The 18,862-nt window shown below is 37.9% G+C and overlaps 1 protein-coding gene across 2 annotated transcripts in view; it reads left to right on the top strand.

Annotated features, from left to right (window-relative positions):
* LOC126923947 (titin) overlaps nt 1–18,862 on the top strand; it is a 239,916-nt gene that overhangs the window by 148,882 nt on the left and 72,172 nt on the right. For both annotated transcript variants that reach the window (XM_050739153.1, XM_050738320.1), the window contains 11 exons: nt 244–1,246; nt 1,844–2,242; nt 2,695–3,214; nt 3,488–3,659; nt 3,933–4,119; nt 6,218–6,557; nt 6,946–7,681; nt 8,107–8,445; nt 9,774–9,930; nt 10,024–10,190; nt 10,700–10,829. In XM_050739153.1, the coding sequence (XP_050595110.1) occupies nt 244–1,246; nt 1,844–2,242; nt 2,695–3,214; nt 3,488–3,659; nt 3,933–4,119; nt 6,218–6,557; nt 6,946–7,681; nt 8,107–8,445; nt 9,774–9,930; nt 10,024–10,190; nt 10,700–10,829 (4,150 nt within the window). The remainder of the gene's footprint in view (nt 1–243; nt 1,247–1,843; nt 2,243–2,694; nt 3,215–3,487; nt 3,660–3,932; nt 4,120–6,217; nt 6,558–6,945; nt 7,682–8,106; nt 8,446–9,773; nt 9,931–10,023; nt 10,191–10,699; nt 10,830–18,862) is intronic.

Below are 18,862 nucleotides of genomic sequence, written 5' to 3'. Positions count from 1 at the left end.
TTAATCACTGAAATTTGTATCGATAAAGTTACTGTTTGATTGTAAGGATCCGTATTTACAGAGCTATATACCTTTATCATTATCTTTAAATATTCGAAAAATCAATTCTATGAACTTGTGACCTCCGAATATAAAAAGAATTCATTACGTATCATACAAATTTTCCCATAAAAATAATATTCAATTAATTAACCAATGATAATATGTAAAACTAATAGAAAAATAAAATTTTCTTTTTCGCAGGTCGAATGGTTCTGGAACGGAAAACCTTTGCGGACCGGTACTCGTTTCCGCACCTTCTGCGACTTCGGCTTCGTGATTCTCGAAATTTCGCCAATCTATCCAGAAGACTCCGGCGAATACAGCTGCCGAGCAACAAACGACTACGGCGAAGCTGTAACCACATGCACGATGAAGTGTACTGGAAAACGAAGCATCATTCTCGAATCTCAACTGCCAAAAGGAATGGAAGGCACGATAGATAAAATCGCCGAACTGGAAGGTCTCGGAAACGAGCCTGGTATTGCAACTCCGGACGACGATACCGGAAAACCACCGGAATTCATCACGACACCATCCGATTTGACTCTAACCGAGAATTCCTTGGCGCACTTCGAGTGCAGATTAACACCGATCAACGACTCCAGCATGAGAGTAGAATGGTTCCACAATGGAAAACCTCTGTTGGCTGGAACCAGAATCAAAACCATCCACGACTTTGGATTTGTAATTTTGGAAGTAGCCAATTGCTACCAACGAGACTCTGGTTTATATACATGCAAAGCAACGAATCGTCACGGTGAAGCTACTGTGTCGTGCAAACTTCAAGTTCGTGGACGTCAAGGAATTATCTTGGAGCCTCAGTTGCCAAGCAACTTTAAGACTGGAACAGAGAGTATTCAGAAATTGGAAGAGGCTTTGTACAAGAAGGACGAGATACTGACCGAGGAAGAAACACCTAATCCTCCTAAGTTTACTGTGGAATTGAAGGATATCGAAGTAGAGGAAGGAGCATCCAGTCACTTTGATTGCAGAGTCGAACCTGTGGGCGATTCTACCATGCGTATCGATTGGTTCCATAACGGAAGATCGTTCGCTACCGGATCTCGTGTACATCAGATTAACGACTTTGGATTCATTTCGTTGGACATGTCGTACACCTATGCTAGAGATAGTGGAGAATACGTTTGCAGAGCTACGAACAAGTGGGGATCTGCTACTACCAAAGCTACGATAACGTGCAAATGTACGTAGTTGAATTACAGTATCGTAAGATTTATTAATTTTTACTTGTTGCATACGAAGGGATTACTCTATAAAAATTATACATTTGAAATATCATTTCATCAATTTACGATCGTGATTCGATATTATATAATGAGAAAATTATCAATACTTTTACTCAAGTTATTGTCTCTTATATTAGGTACAAAGTATTTTAAATTTTGTTATGTCGAATATATATTTTTTAAATATTTTGAATATTATTATTGGAATACTAATTTTTGGAGATTTTAGGAAAAATAAAAAATGAAAATTTACGTTGGTGACAATTTATATTCGTTAGAACTCGTTACAGTTTTTTGGTATTGACGATAATTATTAATTTTTAATTTTCTGAATTCCTTTCGTAATGAGGCTGGTTCAGTTATACTATGGATCAAACGTTTTCTTATTTTCCTTTTAAATAATTTCTTTGCCGATTCTTTTAATGTAATAAGAATATTAATTTAAGTGCCGAGCAAATAATCGTCTTAATTGTTACTAAAAATAATTCTAAATATATTTTCTTATTAATTTAGTAATAATAATAATATTGATAATAAATCTTCAATTATTCCAGCTAAGAAAACCATAGATTTCGACTCGCAGTTGCCCTCGGGCATGAGCGGCGAGAAGCTGAAAGAATTAGAACGTGGTCCAGTAAGCGAGCCACCGGCCGAAGAGCCACCACGTCAACCACCAAGGTTTATTACGCAGATTCAATCAGCAACCGTTGACGAGTCTGAACCAGTTAGGTTCGAATGTCGCGTGGAACCAAAAGACGATCCAAATCTACGCATAGAGTGGTACAGAAATGGAAAATTGATCCCAGCTGGACACAGATACAGAACAATGTACGATATGGGATTCGTGTCTATGGATATTTTGTACGTTTACCCTGAGGACTCGGGAGAATACGTGTGCAAAGCTATTAACGATCTTGGCGAGGACACTACCAGGGCATCGGTATCATGCAAAAGTAAGATCTCAAATTCTATTTATTTCCTTATACAAGATTAGTAATGGTTGAGAATCTTCATTTTTCTTTTAATTCAAAAAATTGTAATACAAAAAGTATTTATTTTCCTCTTATTGTTCAATAATGTAAGACTTATAGACATTAGCGTTCGTATAATACGATAAAATAAAATAGAAATTTGATTATCGTATAACATAATTTCTCTCATGCTATAATTTCTTTATCATAATTTCTCGTAATCTTTTGCTATTTCTCTGTATCTCCAAGTAGAACTTTTATGGTTCAGATTTACTTTGTGACCCACTTATAACGATATTATTGCAAAATGCAACTCTCTCCTTCTATAATTCATCTATTATAATTTTTCATAATATTAACCCAATATTTCCATAATATTTAACTCAAATTACAATACGAATATTCAATATCGCTATTTCCCACTTTCTCCACAGAGTTGCCCAACATCATCCTACAGAACCAAGTGCCAAAGGGTATGAAGAAGTCGGAAGCGTTGATGCAAATGGAAGCCACCATCAAGAAGTACACTTCGGAAGTTCACCTTACAGAGGACGATCTCTACGACGCGGATAAGAAACAACCACCACGTTTCGTCACTCAGATCCAAGATCAAACCGAGCTGGTTGAAATGAACAGCACAAAGTTCGAGTGCCAATTGGCACCTGTCGGTGATCCGAACATGAAGGTCGAATGGTTCTTCAATGGCAAACCTTTACCACACAAGAACAGATTCACTCCAATTTACGACTTTGGTTACGTGGCGATGAACTTTGGATGGGTATATCCTGAAGACAGCGGAGAATATCTATGCAGAGCCACGAATCTTTACGGAATGGACGAAACACGAGCGGTGATCCGAACGGCTGGCAAGCCTGGAATTATTTACGAGTCGCAACTACCAAAGGGCATGAAGAGTATCGAGAAGATCAGGGAGATGGAAGCTGCATGGCAAATGTAAGAATTTTTGTGACAATTGAATTTTTTCTTAGCACGTTGACGCCGGCGTGTACCACCGGTGGGCCACACGTGTCTGTCCCGTGAAGCTGGCGTCAACGTGTTAAATAAGAAAAAATATATCGCGTCTTTTAGACGATGCTGAAAAATTTTGGAAATCATTTGTATCGAAAGTTAATGTTTCTTTCCTCATTAATTAATTACGATATATAATTTAACCATACTACATTATGGTATCGAACTGTCTCTTTACGCGTGAACGTGTTTATTCAGAGTACCTGAGGAAGAGGGCGAAGAAGAGAAGGTGCGTGCACCTCCAATGTTCGTGAGCAAACCTGAACCGGTAACCGTCGAAGAGGGTGATTGGTCCAGATTCTGTTGTCGTGTCACTGGTCACCCGAGACCGCGAGTCATGTGGATCATCAATGGCCATACTGTGGTCAATGTAAATATCTTTGCTTCTCTAAACTAAATTCTAACATTCCGAGTAATATTGATTAAAAATTATTTTAAATTCTAAGTAAACATTAAAATTTAACTCTTCTAAACTATACACTAAAAGGAGTTTACTCGTAGTAGAGATTTTTCTATGAAATATATTTATGTTTTTCTGTAGCCCTTCTTATATTACAATTTTATATTACAATCCTATGTTATGATTCTGTATAATTATCATTCTATATGATTCTACATTATAATTCGTCACATCTTTTCACAGGGATCACGGTATAAACTAACGTACGACGGTATGTACCATCTCGACATCCCCAAGACGAGGCAATACGATCATGGGAAGGTCGAAGTGATCGCGAGAAGTTCCGTAGGCGAGTCACGAACCGAAACCACCCTAACAGTAAAACCAAGGAGCGACGATTATCGTGGTGTACTGAAAAATTCACCAAGACGTAAGTTTACTACTCCCAAACAGAGAAACTCATACATAGACATGTCGTTGCATTCTTTGCGTCTCCTCAAACGCCAATTATACTTTAATTATACCTCACTGAAACATATTCTATTCTTCTATTTTTACATACTTCAAATTTGTACACATGAATCTTACCGAACAATAAGAAATTCTCCAACAAAATGAAATCTATCCATTACATCGCAAAGAATGCACGCACATACAAAAGAAACAAAATTATAATCCGTCGATAAATCGGACATTGGCACAACGATATATATATCACACGAAAAAAAGAATGAAAATTTTCTGTTCGAGTAAAATCGAGAGAAAAACAAAATTCTATTTAAATAACGCAACCGAGAGATAAAACGACAACCGCAACACAGTACATGATATATCGATACGACACATACATTCCATTCGAGTACAGAAAAAGAAGAGAACACTCGAAATCATTCGAACACCAAAAACCTCTGTCCCAACCTTTTTCCTTCTTCCATCAAAAAAAAAAAAAAGAAAAAAAGAGAAAAAGAAAATGTTACGAAAGGATTCGAAAGATCGTCCTCGGGCGACTCGACCAGCTTCTTCTTCTTCTTCTTCTTCTTCGGGGTTCGGGATTTCGACGAGCAATGTCGTCTAAACTGAAAAGGTATCGGCTACTTCGTTTTACAAACCGGAATTTTCAGGTATGGAACACTAAACATCGAGAAGGGAACAACTCGTTCTTTTTAAATTATCTTGTTTATATGTATATATACGCATATATTTATATATGTTCATCATTGTCTTCCATTTTCTGTTTTATCAAATGTGAACACAAACTGTGCACGGAGAAAAATATTATAAGCAATAAATCATCGATTTATTTTTACATCAATATTTCGGTGAATCATCGACTTTATTTTTCTATTAATTTATTCGTTTGAAAAAATTAATTGAAGAAAGTTTTTTTTTTTAATATAATAATATAAAATATTTTCCTCCGCGCGGTCAACGATTTTTATTATTGCACTGGAGAAAACGGGTGTATTGCTCAATAATACTACTTTTTACATTTTTATATATTTTTATTTCTTTAAGAAAAATAATCCATTTCATCTGAACTTTATTTACTGTATTGCTTTTTCATTTATTCGTAAGATCATTGAATAGGATCGATGAAATTCGGCTCGTTTTGCAAGACTAACCGAGCAGAGTCCGTATTTCTCGGAGTGCTACACCATGTTCAATGTCGACGTTGTTAATAATCCTGGACGGGTAATGGATATATTTAATAACTTGTCAGCTCCTAATATCCAATTCCGTTTATTATATCATATTTTAAACAACAGAGATTCAGTGTCTTTTGATTTACTATTTTTCAAGTTGCTAATGTATTAGATCGTAAATATTGTAAATTGAATATAGTACTGGATCTCTGTACATGAAAGTGGACCGTAGAAAATGTTTGAAATTAGAGAATCTCCTCAAGTGTTCGGTGTAATTCCAAATCAATGTGATTGGCACCGTGATCTAACTTAAACCACCCGGATGTCCACCTCTGTCTCCGGTAGCCTGGTTTCCGGGCATCCTGTTCCTCTCGCGTAGCTGGCGTCGTTATGTGTTGCATCGCCAATAAAGTACTGTGTCGTATTTCCCCGTGATTCTCTGTGAATCTTCTTGAAAGCATAACGTTCCCTCGATTCTCGTCATTCGGCATTTTAGATTATTTTTAATTTAACTAATACTCCGCTATGAATGCGATCTTTCATTACTTTATTATACAGAAAATATTAATATTTCGCAAATACTTGACAGCTCTTATATTATTTATGTCTTATAAATAGTTTCAATATTTAAATTTTTCCAGAGGCAATTAAACATTGAAAATATCACTGACAAATGCAATTTGAATCCTTGCCATCGACAATTTTATTTCATTGTTATCTATTACTAATATTTGATATCTTTGAAATATGCTAGATCGTCGAGGAACGTTATGTTTCCAATAAAAAAAAAAAAAAAAAAAATGGATGTTTCCGACGTTCGTATGGCATGCGTTGACGGTTGCGCGTGAATCTGAGAAACGGAAGTCTAACGTTGCTTTTCTCTAGCTTGGTATGATTACGGACTGACCCAATACCAATCGGAGCGACAGAACACAGAGCTCGAGAAAGTTTTCGACGAAAGACACCATAACATCTCTCAAGGCATCGAGATCGCCACGGAGCACCTTGGACAGAAAGTTTTCAAGGAACCAGAGACAGAATGGCAGAAGTCCGTGAAGAGCAAAAAGAACGAGGATTATTACAACAAGCTCATGACTCTGGAGGAAGAACAGGTGCTGAAGGAGAGTAGGCTGAGAGAATCTAGCCATCAATTTGCTATTCCTGGTGAAAAAGTTGTCTCTCATTCTGTAGCGAAGGGAATGGCCCAACAGTATGAGGAAACATTGTAAGTACCAATTTCGTTTTTACTTTATTTTTCATTGTCATATATTATAATTAAAATTCATTATATCAGTAGTCAGGTTCATTCTTATTCGTTAGTTTTATCCTCCGTGTCATTCATCTGAGAGAAACTAAGTTGCATTATATGAGCAGTAAGTTTCGCTATGTATGAGGCTAAATTTCTTTATTCTTCTTCCTTATTCGTATTATAAACAAATTTTTATATGTTCCTTGTGAATTCTACAACCTTACAGAATCATATTTTCTATCTAAAACTATATTTCTCAATCTCTCGAAGAACACTTTTAATATCCACTTAAGAGCCTCAATCACAGATTAAAGATCTACTCATCTGATACGAGAATTAAACGCGAGGAATGATGATTTTTCAGGGAAGACAAAAAGGAGGAAAGAATCGAAGACACCACCACACAGACAACTACCAAATTCGTGAAGAAACCACATACAACGGAGGTGGACATCGACGTGGAGCGCATGAAATCCACTGGCAAATATCCTCCAGAACCATCAGAATCTACGGTTCACGGTCGTGAAGTGCACGTGGCCAAGCAGAAGCAAATACAGAAAGAGGTCAAAGGAGACTTGGAGATCACCAGAAAGATAACCGCCACGGAAACCACCGAAGTGGAGCACAAAGCCAAGACCCAGGAGCGTGTTGTTCAAGGTCCAACAAAACCAGCCACGCCACCAGTTTTCACGAAGAAGATTCAACCTTGCAGAGCTTTCGAGCAAGAGCAAGCTCGATTCGAAGTGGAATTCGACGGTGATCCATTGCCAACCATCAAATGGTACCGCGAAGATTTCCCCATTCAGAATTCTTCGGATCTTCAGATTTATACGTTCAGCACGAAATCGGTGCTGATCGTTCGACAAGTGTTTATGGAAGATTCTGGAGTGTTCTCTGTCATCGCTGAGAATCGTGGCGGAAAGGCAAAATGCAGCGCCAATCTGGTGGTCGAAGAACGAAGAAGACAACCTGGAAGAGGAGGAGTGATACCACCTAGTTTCCTGTCTACCATTCAGAATACCTCGGTCACTACTGGTCAACTGGCCAGATTCGACGCCAAAGTGACTGGAACTAAGCCTTTGGATGTTTATTGGTTGAAGGTACTTGACTTTTTTCTTAGTAATTTTTCTTCCGTGTGATATTTGGACGAAAGAGTAGCATCGTAGTATTAGTTATTCTACAATTTGTAAGTGCAAACTTGGATCGTTGCGTATAATTGCCGATATGCCGTTAGAATCATAATTCATGTAGGTTAATAATAATTTTGCAAAATCCAGTATCCTAAGAATTAATTTTAGAAAAAGTGCATAAGTCATGTGTAAGTTTGGATTACAATTTATAAATCACTATTCCTAATTTATACGCGTAAATGTCTACTTTTAATTTATTCCCTGTTAGAATACTTTATGAGAATGAATCTCCAAAAATTAAACAAAAGATCAAAGAATATACTTTCTTTCTGGTGTAGGCGATTAAATTTAATTGAGAAATAAGCTTAACCTTTCATGTTCGTGTGTTGTTACAGAATGGCAAGAAAGTGACGGCAGATATTCGTTACAAGACACTCGAGGAAGACAATACTTACACGTTGCTGATTTTGGAGACAGTGCCAGAAGATTCAGGCAAATATGAGTGCGTCGCGATAAACAGTGCCGGAGAGGCACGTTGCGACGCTGAATGTACAGTTCGTGGACCTCAATCGCCCGCCAAGACGGCGAAACCGACGACGCCTGGCGTCGAAAAGGCGCCCACGGTTTTGGAACCATTGAGAGATCAAACTATCAGAGAGGGAACTTCCGTCGCCTTTGCGTGCAGGATCACCGGAAAACCGGTGCCCACGGTACAATGGAAAAAAGGCGACAAGGTACGAATAGTATTTGAAACAACACCGATACTGTAGGATTTTTTATTTATCGATAGATCTATTTACAATGGATTAAACAGGAAACGATGGTTATTTAACGTGAAATAAATACAGTTGAGATTCGGTATAAGTCGTGACAGGTACTGATGGTGTATGAGATTTTGTCTTCATCCGGGTTGCCTTCTTCTCAGTTAGGAATTGTGTAGAAAACCGAACTGTGAGTGTCGGGATTCGAACCTGGTCTTGAACGTTCGAAACCAACTGCGCTAACCACAGCTCTGCCGTCGTCTGATAGAGGATAGGGTCTTTGTGTAGCAAACCACGGAACAGAACCCGTTGGAAAGTTTGCTGCCGAATTTACAGCTACACAGTAATGTGCTATAACTAAGACGACTAAATTGTTAATTCACAACCCTCGTCACCACGGTTCCAACGCTCTCTTTCACGCGAACCATCCTCCTCGACGATGCTGACAACACTGACTTCTCAACTAACGACTGCCTGTTAATTCGTCTTTCTTCCTTAAGCATCCCTTTGTCTTTTCTCATAGTTCCACCACGTACGTGTTCCGTAACCATCCGTGGCCATGGTCACATAAGCCATTTTTCCGAATAATTGTTCGACTGAAGGACCAACGACACATTGATGAGCCGCTCGGTCCATTGAAGTTTCCAGACTCTTTTGGCCTGTCGATACTTAGGCTTTCTCGCAACATTGTTTATGGTTCACCCGATATTTCTTAGGCAATTTGTCCACGATACTATAATAATACAGATTTTTGAAATTATTATTCTTTCGTTATAATATCATAGATCTTTTCAAAATTGTTGTTCTTTTATTGTAATATCGTAAACACGTGATACTACCACATTTATTACATGCTGTCAATGAAGGGTTGTTCAAGTTAATTTTCTTTTTTTTCAATTTAATTTTCTATCCCATAAGACACAGCATTTAGGATGACGCGTTAATCCATTCAAAAGTCATATTGGTTGACTGTATAAATTAAAAAAAAAAGGGAGGCATTTTGATCCTAGAATTTACGATTAATTATACAATCTTCTTACTATGATTTGTATAGAAGTAAATCATTTGTTTTTTCCTAAAGTGAATGGTAATTATACCTCTAGGCAATATGATCGTGAAATTTATAGAGCCGATTTGGTTACTAAGAAACTCATTTAATTCCTCTTCGTTGCTGTTCAGTTTCAAACTTAAAGAAAACGATACGACCAATTCTTTGATCTAAATCTGGAAATTTTTTATTTAAAATTTACAAGAGATAGAAAGGTTCGTGTTCTTTAAAGCAAATTTATTTGTCATCTTAGGTCATCAAACCATCCAAGTACTTCCAAATGCAGAAGGAAGGTGACCTCTGTACCCTGAGGATCTCTGAAGCCTTCCCCGAAGATGAAGGCGTCTATAAATGCATCGCCAAGAATCCAGCTGGTGATGTAACTACTTCGGCCAATCTCAGAGTTCTTGGTGAGAATCATCATTTTTCATCAGCCTACAATTTCACTAAAACTCCACTATATCTTCTGACCGAAATGATTAATATTGAATGTTTTCGTTTAGCACCCGACGCAGCTGACGTTCTCCCCAAACTGACGCCACTGAAAGATCAAACAGTTCTAGAAGGACAACCGGCACAGTTCAAGACTCAAGTTACTCCAGCTAAACCAAAGCCAACGATTCAATGGTATCGCGAAGGTGCCCTAATCCCTCAGTCACCTGACTTCCAGGTAAGTCGTGTTCAAAATTTTATTTAATTCTCCATAATGTCATAAAATCTGTATTTATCTAGAATTTGTTAATTTATCAAGCAATCATCTATGTTACATTATTTATCAATATTCTATCGTGTCTTTTTAATTATCTTTGTTTTATTCTAAATTATGTCTCTTTTAATCAAAAGTACAGAAGTATTCCATACGCTATAGAATAAATGAGAAAATATTATTGTTTTTCTTAAAATTACGGTTGTTCGATATGGGAGAAAAAATTGCACGATAGTAATTTTTATGGTGTAAAATATTCCTAAGGAAATTTTTGAAAACTAACTTAATTTCTCCATATGGAACGATAGAGAATATATTTACAATACGATGGAATCTTTTATAACGTAAAATTAATTAACTTGGTAAAATTCGTTTGGGTGATCTGTGGTTAGCTATTTATCTATGAAGATTAGAAATCTTCTATCAGCTATATGTAATTGGATTAATGAGAAATAAAAATGTCTGAATTCCAGATGATTCACGAAGGCAATAACGCCGTGCTGTTGATAGCGACCACCTACGAAGAAGACACTGGCACCTTCACCTGCCGAGCTACCACGTCAGCCGGCACCGTAGAAACCTCCGCCAAACTCATCGTCAAAAGTAAGAACTGAATAAAAGATACAAATTCAATTGCTAACACGAAACGCGATTGAATCGACGGGATAAGCCTCTAGGGTGTTACGGAGGAACGCGTGTACGTTTGAAACAATTTCTTACGTGTATAGAGAAAAGTATTTAAAAAATATTAAAAAGAGAAAAGCGTCGTAACACTCCGATGAGTTTAATTTCAAAATGTTCTATTATATTTGATAAGAAAAAAAAGAGGAATAAAAAATTAATGGATCGAACGAATTAACAAATATATAAATATTCATTTTCATTAATCGTGATAATATAAAAAATTGTCTCAGAGGCACGCATTCCTTCGTTGAACGCGAACCATCGAGGACACCCGTGCGTATTTTTTTCCGCTTTTTTGTTGTTCTTCTCTCTAAAAGAAAAAAAGAAAAAAAAGAAGAAACCCTAACCCATCAAGCGAACCGTTACCAATGTTCAACCCTTTGTCCCCGACCCCGTAATCAAAGTCACGAGCGAGCCCGGGGAGTTTTTGTACTAACTCGTCGTGTTTTTTGTTTTTTTCTTTTTTTTCCAAAAAAAATAAATAAATAAAAGAATAAAAAAAAGTAAGAATATAGTAGACGAGCGAGTGAAACGAGGAAAGTGATACGATTTGCGGAGACGTTAGAAAGGAAACAAAAATATACATAAAAGGTAAATGATTCTAGATTACCAAGAATCAAAGATAACGTAGGATTTAATGGTAAACGCGCGAAGATAAAAGAAACGAATGAAAATTGATTAATGGAAAATTGCAGAGAATCAAAGATGAGAAATGTCGCGAAGGTGGTGCTGAAAATGAACGAAGTATTAACGGCAGAAACGTGGAAATGTTTTGTAGAATTGAACTCGTATAAGGTGAAAAACGAATCGGAGATTCGAGCGACAAGACGAGCGTAGCCGATTTTTCCATCTGAGAGGTGCGATTCGCGAGCGAGACACGTCTACGAGCGTCTTATCAGCGTCGAATACGATGAATTTCGTACGAGAGAACAAAGATTTGCCGAGGTGGTGCTTCGGATCGATCAAATCGAATTTTAAGAACGAACTGTTGCGATTCTCTTTTGGTTCCGCGTTGTATATAAAGCTGGATCGCGGGGAAGTCGAACGATATCGTGCGATAAATTGTTCGTGCCTCGTGTGAAAACACGCGAGAGGTCACGTAATGGGTAAGGAATGTGATGAAAAGAGAGATATTTCTTTGGTAAACAATGTCGGTATTACGAACACGTAACTCGTTTACTCGTTCGATTTAGTGTCGATGTTCATTATTAAACTTTAAAGAGAAAAATATATATTATATCATAAAGAATATACATAATATATACGCATAAGTGTAATTACCCACACGATACATTACATACGTTAGGAATGATTTATCAGTTAGCCAACACCGACGTGAATCAAGTTTATTTAGTTACACGTAAATGATTTTTCCTTTAACATTCTACTAATCGAATTATTTATTATTGTACAATGGAAAGGCCAATAAAAACGAATGTTTTAAATACGCACAAGCCTCGTTTGTTGCCGAATCGATCATCTATCGTTGCACACGGGCACATCGTTGCTATGATCGGTCGATTGTAAACTTTCTGATCGCTGATATTATACACGGCATCTCGAAATTCATTATTAAACGTATAAAATCGCATAATCGTGTAAAACAACATACGTTGATCGATAGTATATTACAAGGCAAAAAGTAACTAATATTCATAAAAAAAATTACAAAATATTTGTTAAAATAATGGAAAATATAAAATACAAAAATAAGTCCCAAAATTCTATGTAACACGAAAAAAGATCTAAGGAATCTAAACGCTAAAAATCCTAGATTAATCAAATTTTTCCGCATACCAACTGTAACGAAACATCACGCGAGAGCGCAAAGCACGTAAAATACTTTCAAAGAATTGCCCAAATGTCCAAAAACACTGAAAATAGTTTGAAGGAACTGGAAGCAAAATTGGTGCACCCTAAGTTTCAAATTTAGACCAATCGAGAAGTTAGAATCAGAGGAATTTCCCATGAAACGCCTCGAAATAAAAGAAAAATCTCCCATGGAGGATCGTCGACCGGAATCCATCGAATGGCGGACGAATATAGACCCGCGAATGTAAATTGACTTTTGCACTCCGCAACGTAATTGCCAGCACGTTCCTCGAGCCATAAATTCGTCTGCGTTTTGCTTACGAAACTCTGTATCAACTGGTTGAATAGGCAAACGCGTGAATCACGGCTCGTAAAACAATTCGCCATGCCGAAAATAATATGAAACGTGAATTTTTGAGTCGAGGGAGGGAATTTGAGAGAACCAAATGAACAGAAATAGCTCGACGTTCTTAATCAGCGTGACGATCGATCGGACAATGAGTCGCGAGCCGGTTAACAAGCGATTCCACGCTGCAACACTTGGCAGATTTATCGCGGCTAAAATAACGGCAAGAAAACTCGGACGAAGTGTTTGCTACTTTGCTCGAAAGCCGAGTCCAGATGCACGGCTATATTTGACGACGAAACGAAAGCAAAACGTGTATCGGTCGTTCTGTGGTGGTAGAAACGTCCGAGTAACGGAGTTTTGGCTGTTCCGCGATTTCTTGGAAGTTTTAGGTTCTCTAGAATTAGAAATATATTCATGATATATGTAACGAACGTGTAGACGTAAATGAATATAATTAAAATGATAAAACGAAAATATATGCATAGGTATGATCATTTATACGAGTTTTCGTTATATTCTAAAAGATGGACCATTTTTATTCAGATGAAATGTAAAAATGTTGAAGTAATTTGTTGAAATCTTTTATGCTTTTTCTATGACAAAGTGGCTGAGAACTGTTTTATTATTGTTTTATGTGTTAGAGGTAAATCACGTTACTATACGATGTTGTATTTTATGTTTAATTTAAATGAAAATGGACCTTTTTACAACGTGGACGAAAACTTTTATTGAATGACTTATGTATATACTTGGTATGATATCATGATCTCATCTCGATAAAAGTCATTTTTATTTCGACGAAAGCATTTTCACGTTTAGTAAAAATAAAAAGATATTCGTTAATTTAACGACGAGCTGTTCTATTGTTGAAATTATATTCAATTGGCAATTTCAAATCTACGTCTATCACATTCGTGAATACGATATATTACATCGAATTATTATAGTTCTTTAAGTAACGCCGCTGACGCAACTGTTGCATCTCTTTCTTAGTTTTACTATGTTTCTTTAAACTCGAATCCGGATTGACAGCCTAGACTCTGAAAACTGCGATCAAAGTCTGCTTGACTCTATCGAAGAAAACATAGATCCAAATGATCGATTATTTTAGTAGGAAATTAACGAAAATAAATTTCATATCATAATATACTTCAACACTTGAAACTCTGACTTCAACCAGAAACATAAAATCACATTCCTAAGTAACTATCAAACCTATGTATCTTCCTGCTAAGAAATCAAAATAACTTAATGTAATTAATCAAAGTAAATAATTAATCATAACGTACATCTTTCGTGTATCTTACATACCATTGTATCAAGTTAACAAAATTTACACGCGTTGTAAAACAAAGAACACGAACCAATTGGCGTCACCGATTGCGACAGACTGACAACTCGATTTTATGCAATATCAACGCTACAACTGTCAACTGGGTTACGAAACTTGCACTAAGAAGCTCAAAATGATAGATTTTATGAAAAAGCTGAAAATACACGAAACCTAACGATTCTTTATCCACGTACGTTACAAAAGAATCAATGGAATTTGCAAAAATACACCGTTATAAATCTCTAAAATTGAACAACTCATCCATCTCTGTTATTTCATGACACGGAATTTCTCTGGACAAATCTTTCGTCCAAATCTCCAAGAACATTGGACATCTCGTTGTAATGTTCATTGGAGAAAGAACGTCTCATTGTAAAATCTATAAAACCAGAAGATCGTTCGAATCCGTTATTTTAGCGCATAGAATCTCTCTGAAAGATCATCGATTGCTCGTTTCTATCACTTTGCCAGCTGCAGCGTTATAAAGTCGAGTAACGCATTCGGTGAAAGAGCTCAAGATTGGTTTTTGAAAAATCACGAATCCCCGACTACTCGCAGTCAGCAGGAGTCGCGCGCGGCCGCTCGTTGACACGAGGATTTCCACACGTACGCGTATACTCGTCTTTTACGATCCGTGTTTCTGTTCCCTTGGTATCACCTTTCTCTCTGGTAACTGGTTTAACGAGCGTGAAGAGGTAAACGTATTTTCTTCATCGCTTCTGGTAGTCCGGCTCGTTTCAAAACGAGGGACGACGGTACCACAGTGAACAGTGCCGTGTGCACACTCGGCTAGGCCCTCTTCTTAGGCTATTTCTGACCACGTGACGTGTATTACATTACCCGGCTATATTTGGTCGCCGGTGAAGAACTCCCCGAACATACGGCAAAATTCACGTGGGGTCTAGAAACCGCTGGTCGTACACTGGTATCCACATCGCACGTTTTATTCGCGAACAAAAGAAAATTTTATTTTTCCACACCCCCGCGTTTATTAACGGACTCGTCTTCGACTATTTACTTTGAAAACATGTTACGTCGTCGGTGACAAACTTTCATGGGAGAAGTTTAACTTTAGTTCGTGGCACTGGACTTTATTTATCGACCTCTCAACACGTTCGCCGTGAGCCTCGATCTCTGTCGACCCGTCGCTTTCCGATACAACATCGTATTACAAACGTCAGTGAGACTGGAATTCAAAATTGGAAATGTTGCCATTTTTGGGAAACTTTTACAATTACGCGAGGTCCAAAATATGGAACGTCCGTTTTTAATGAGTTTACGGTTATGGAGATATAGAGATAGATATGTTCATAGAATTATTCGATATTTCTCGATATTTAATTGGGAGATATATAGTTTGTGTTAAATTTATTGAAATTTGCTCTTCTATCGATGAAAGGTATTAAAACGTTGAATTTTTTTTTATTATTTGTCCAATAAGACTGTTCCGAGACACTGCTTGCTTCTTCGTATCTTTCATATGCAATTAGGTTAACGAGTCGAAATCCAATCGGCGAACGTGTAACATTCGAGAATTGTTTGAAAGAAGGTCGAGAAGAAGTAAGATATTCAAAAGATCCAACTGTGTAGAAGATAATTTATCAGGGAAATGGATATTGAGGAGCGGTTATAATTTATTAAATATCTAATTCGCTGCTACAATAACATACAAGGATATAAGATTTCTCTAAACAATCGTACATCTTCCAAAAACATACTACGATTGTGAAAACTTTCCAGTTACAACGTGATCTTAATAAATTGGCGAGGCAATAAATTTCCGACAATTTCAAGTTTCTCGCAAGATGAATTTCATTCAAGAGAAATATAGATCATTTTATCAATAAACAAATCAAAATACACTTTAGTCGGAAATTTTTTACATCCACCGTGTGTCTAATACAATTAAGCAAACACAACAAAACAATACAGAAGTTCATTATACTCTCAATAGGATTCAGACCAGAGAATTCTTTTTATATCGTAAAATCTCAACGATTTCCGGCAATTATTATAATGCTACGAACAATCATCCCCCCATTAAATCCTTCAAATTACGTTTAAAAAGTAGAACGAACACGTAACTTGAGCAACAGCGTGACTCGAAACAAAAGAGTTTTTCCGGCGTTCCGATGCGTGCGTAGCGTAGCGCTCGATGCTTGGCGTATGGAACGGCGAGGTTCTCGCGTTCTCCAGCCGTTCTCCAGCGCGTCTCGGCTCTCGCGAGAGGGATCATCGTCATGTTACTTGACCGGTCTCCGCTCGACACCGTTACGATCCGGCGACCTGACGCAAAATTAGACCGTGAATCCGGCCTGTTCGTCGTACCAGACGTTTGATTAATCGCATGAACGGTAGTTGGTCCGAGACGGGTCATCGTAATTAAACGATGCGTTACGTTCGCCAACGTGTGACTGGTGAAATACTGCGGGTCGTAACGTTTTCATCGATCAAACGATATCGCGTGTCTCGAAAACTTTAATTGGTAGCTTGGAGACAATGTAACGACCACGGCGTGCAAACGTTGATCGCAAAGAGAAAGGACATACGAAAAGCAAAGCTGGCACGTTAACGTCGACCATAAATAAGGTTCGCGTTAGATTCGAGCTAGCTGGGTAAGGAGCAAGAAAATTTATTACCGTACCGTGCACGGATTTATTTCAAGCGTGCGTACGATCCTCCTATGAGATCAGAGCTATTAAACCGCTTTGCGACAGGTAATTACGGACCCCTGCTGTGTCCTAATGAATTCGAGATGCCGAAATAACGCGTGTCCGCTCGACAACGGGAAAATAAGAACGATGATCGTGTAACGATTGTAACATTCGTCCCTGCAGCACCCTGTTTTCACAAACTCTTTTATCCTGGTTCATTGCCTATATATATAATCCCGTCGATACGCTATACCAGGAAACTGTATATCCCATTAATAAAGACGAATAAGAACGGAATATAAATCTAAATTATCATAAAATATAATTCTGTCAATCTACTCCGGACAAGCTCAAACTCACCACACGATATCGGAACGTATCGCTTTATCCGCCTAACGTCTACTTCCAACAAATTCAAACTTACGACAGCAAATATTGAAAAATATCATTTTACTTCAAACAAGTTCGAACCTATCGCAGAGTATGTATATAGTCTCGATTTTATCGCGCCAGAAAGTTAACAGAAGAAGATTCTCGGAATAAATAACAGGAGACCATCGTTTCTTACGAAAACGAAAATCAGTGGGCTGTACAGTATCCCGCTATAGTATTCCAGGCTTGAAAAAACAAATTCCATTCCCGTTTACACCAAACATCCCCAAACCACGCGTCCTATCGACGATCCACGACCGAAGGCGATCCTTCTAGAAGAGGAGACTTATTCGTGCGCACGAAGCTTCAGCTTCTCGTTCGCCTGACAACGACCTTGAATCGGCGACCACCTGAAGCATCAAGAAGACAACTGCCAACGGCTAGTCTACACGAGACGCGGAGAAAAAGAGCGCGCGCTGATTCATCGATGCGTGCGCGTTCGGCTCTTCTTTTCCGTGGCCTCACACCTCTTCGCGTTCACGCTGCCCCCAGCTGCCATTTCTCGTCGGTTCGTCGACGGTTGTCCGCCGTGCCAGGCTTTAAAGGAGGGAGACGAAGCCTGACTATTTCGGCCAACCCAGCTGCCCTGGTGATTCAGCCCCGCTAGAAATAATACGGGGGAGCGAGCGCGTGTCAGCGCACTCTGGAAGGCGGGAAGGAATTATTTCTGGTAAATTCGCGGCGCTCGTGGCCCGATCACGTATACGAGGGAGGTCCAAACCCGATGCAACCGAGAGAAACATCTCGATTCCTCTTGCTCGTCGAGGGAAGCGGAGAGACGGACGTTGGGACATCGTGACGAAGCGGCCAACCGTCTGCTCGCTCCAACTGGCTTCGATTTAAGTGGAATTCCACTTGCTGCAATCTTTCGATGCTCTCTAGTTGAATTATGTTTGTTGTTGTAGTTGGTGAACTGCGAATGTTTTAAAGGAACCAGCCCTGAATAGAATTTAAAGGAATTAAAGCAACGAGATTTAGAGAAAGAATCTTATCCTTTGCATATTATAAATACTTTATTTCACATATTTTCTATACTTTTGTATATTATGTTGTTTTCTGTACATTTTTTTGTATTTCAATTAACGTCAAACCAGTGAATATTCGCAGTTTAGTAATTACAATATCGATCGCAAAGTCTCATTGATCTGTAAGAATCTGTTCGTTTCTGGATTTTTATTGGATCTTCTTTTGTTCGATGCGAAGAATATACAGTTTCAAGATAGTTCAATTCTGATCTTATTTTGTAACGTTACCATGACTGATTGTAAAATCTCATTGATCGATAGGAGTTTGTTGAGTTTCGAATCTGTATTTAATCTTCTTGGTTTTGTTCGAGAGGAATATAAAATAAAATAGCTTTGTATCATCGTAA

Source organism: Bombus affinis, chromosome 1 (assembly GCF_024516045.1).
Source record: "Bombus affinis isolate iyBomAffi1 chromosome 1, iyBomAffi1.2, whole genome shotgun sequence".
Classification (NCBI taxonomy): Eukaryota; Metazoa; Arthropoda; class Insecta; order Hymenoptera; family Apidae; genus Bombus; species Bombus affinis.
Note: the sequence above shows the minus strand (reverse complement) of the source record. Positions and strands in the feature narration are given on the sequence as shown.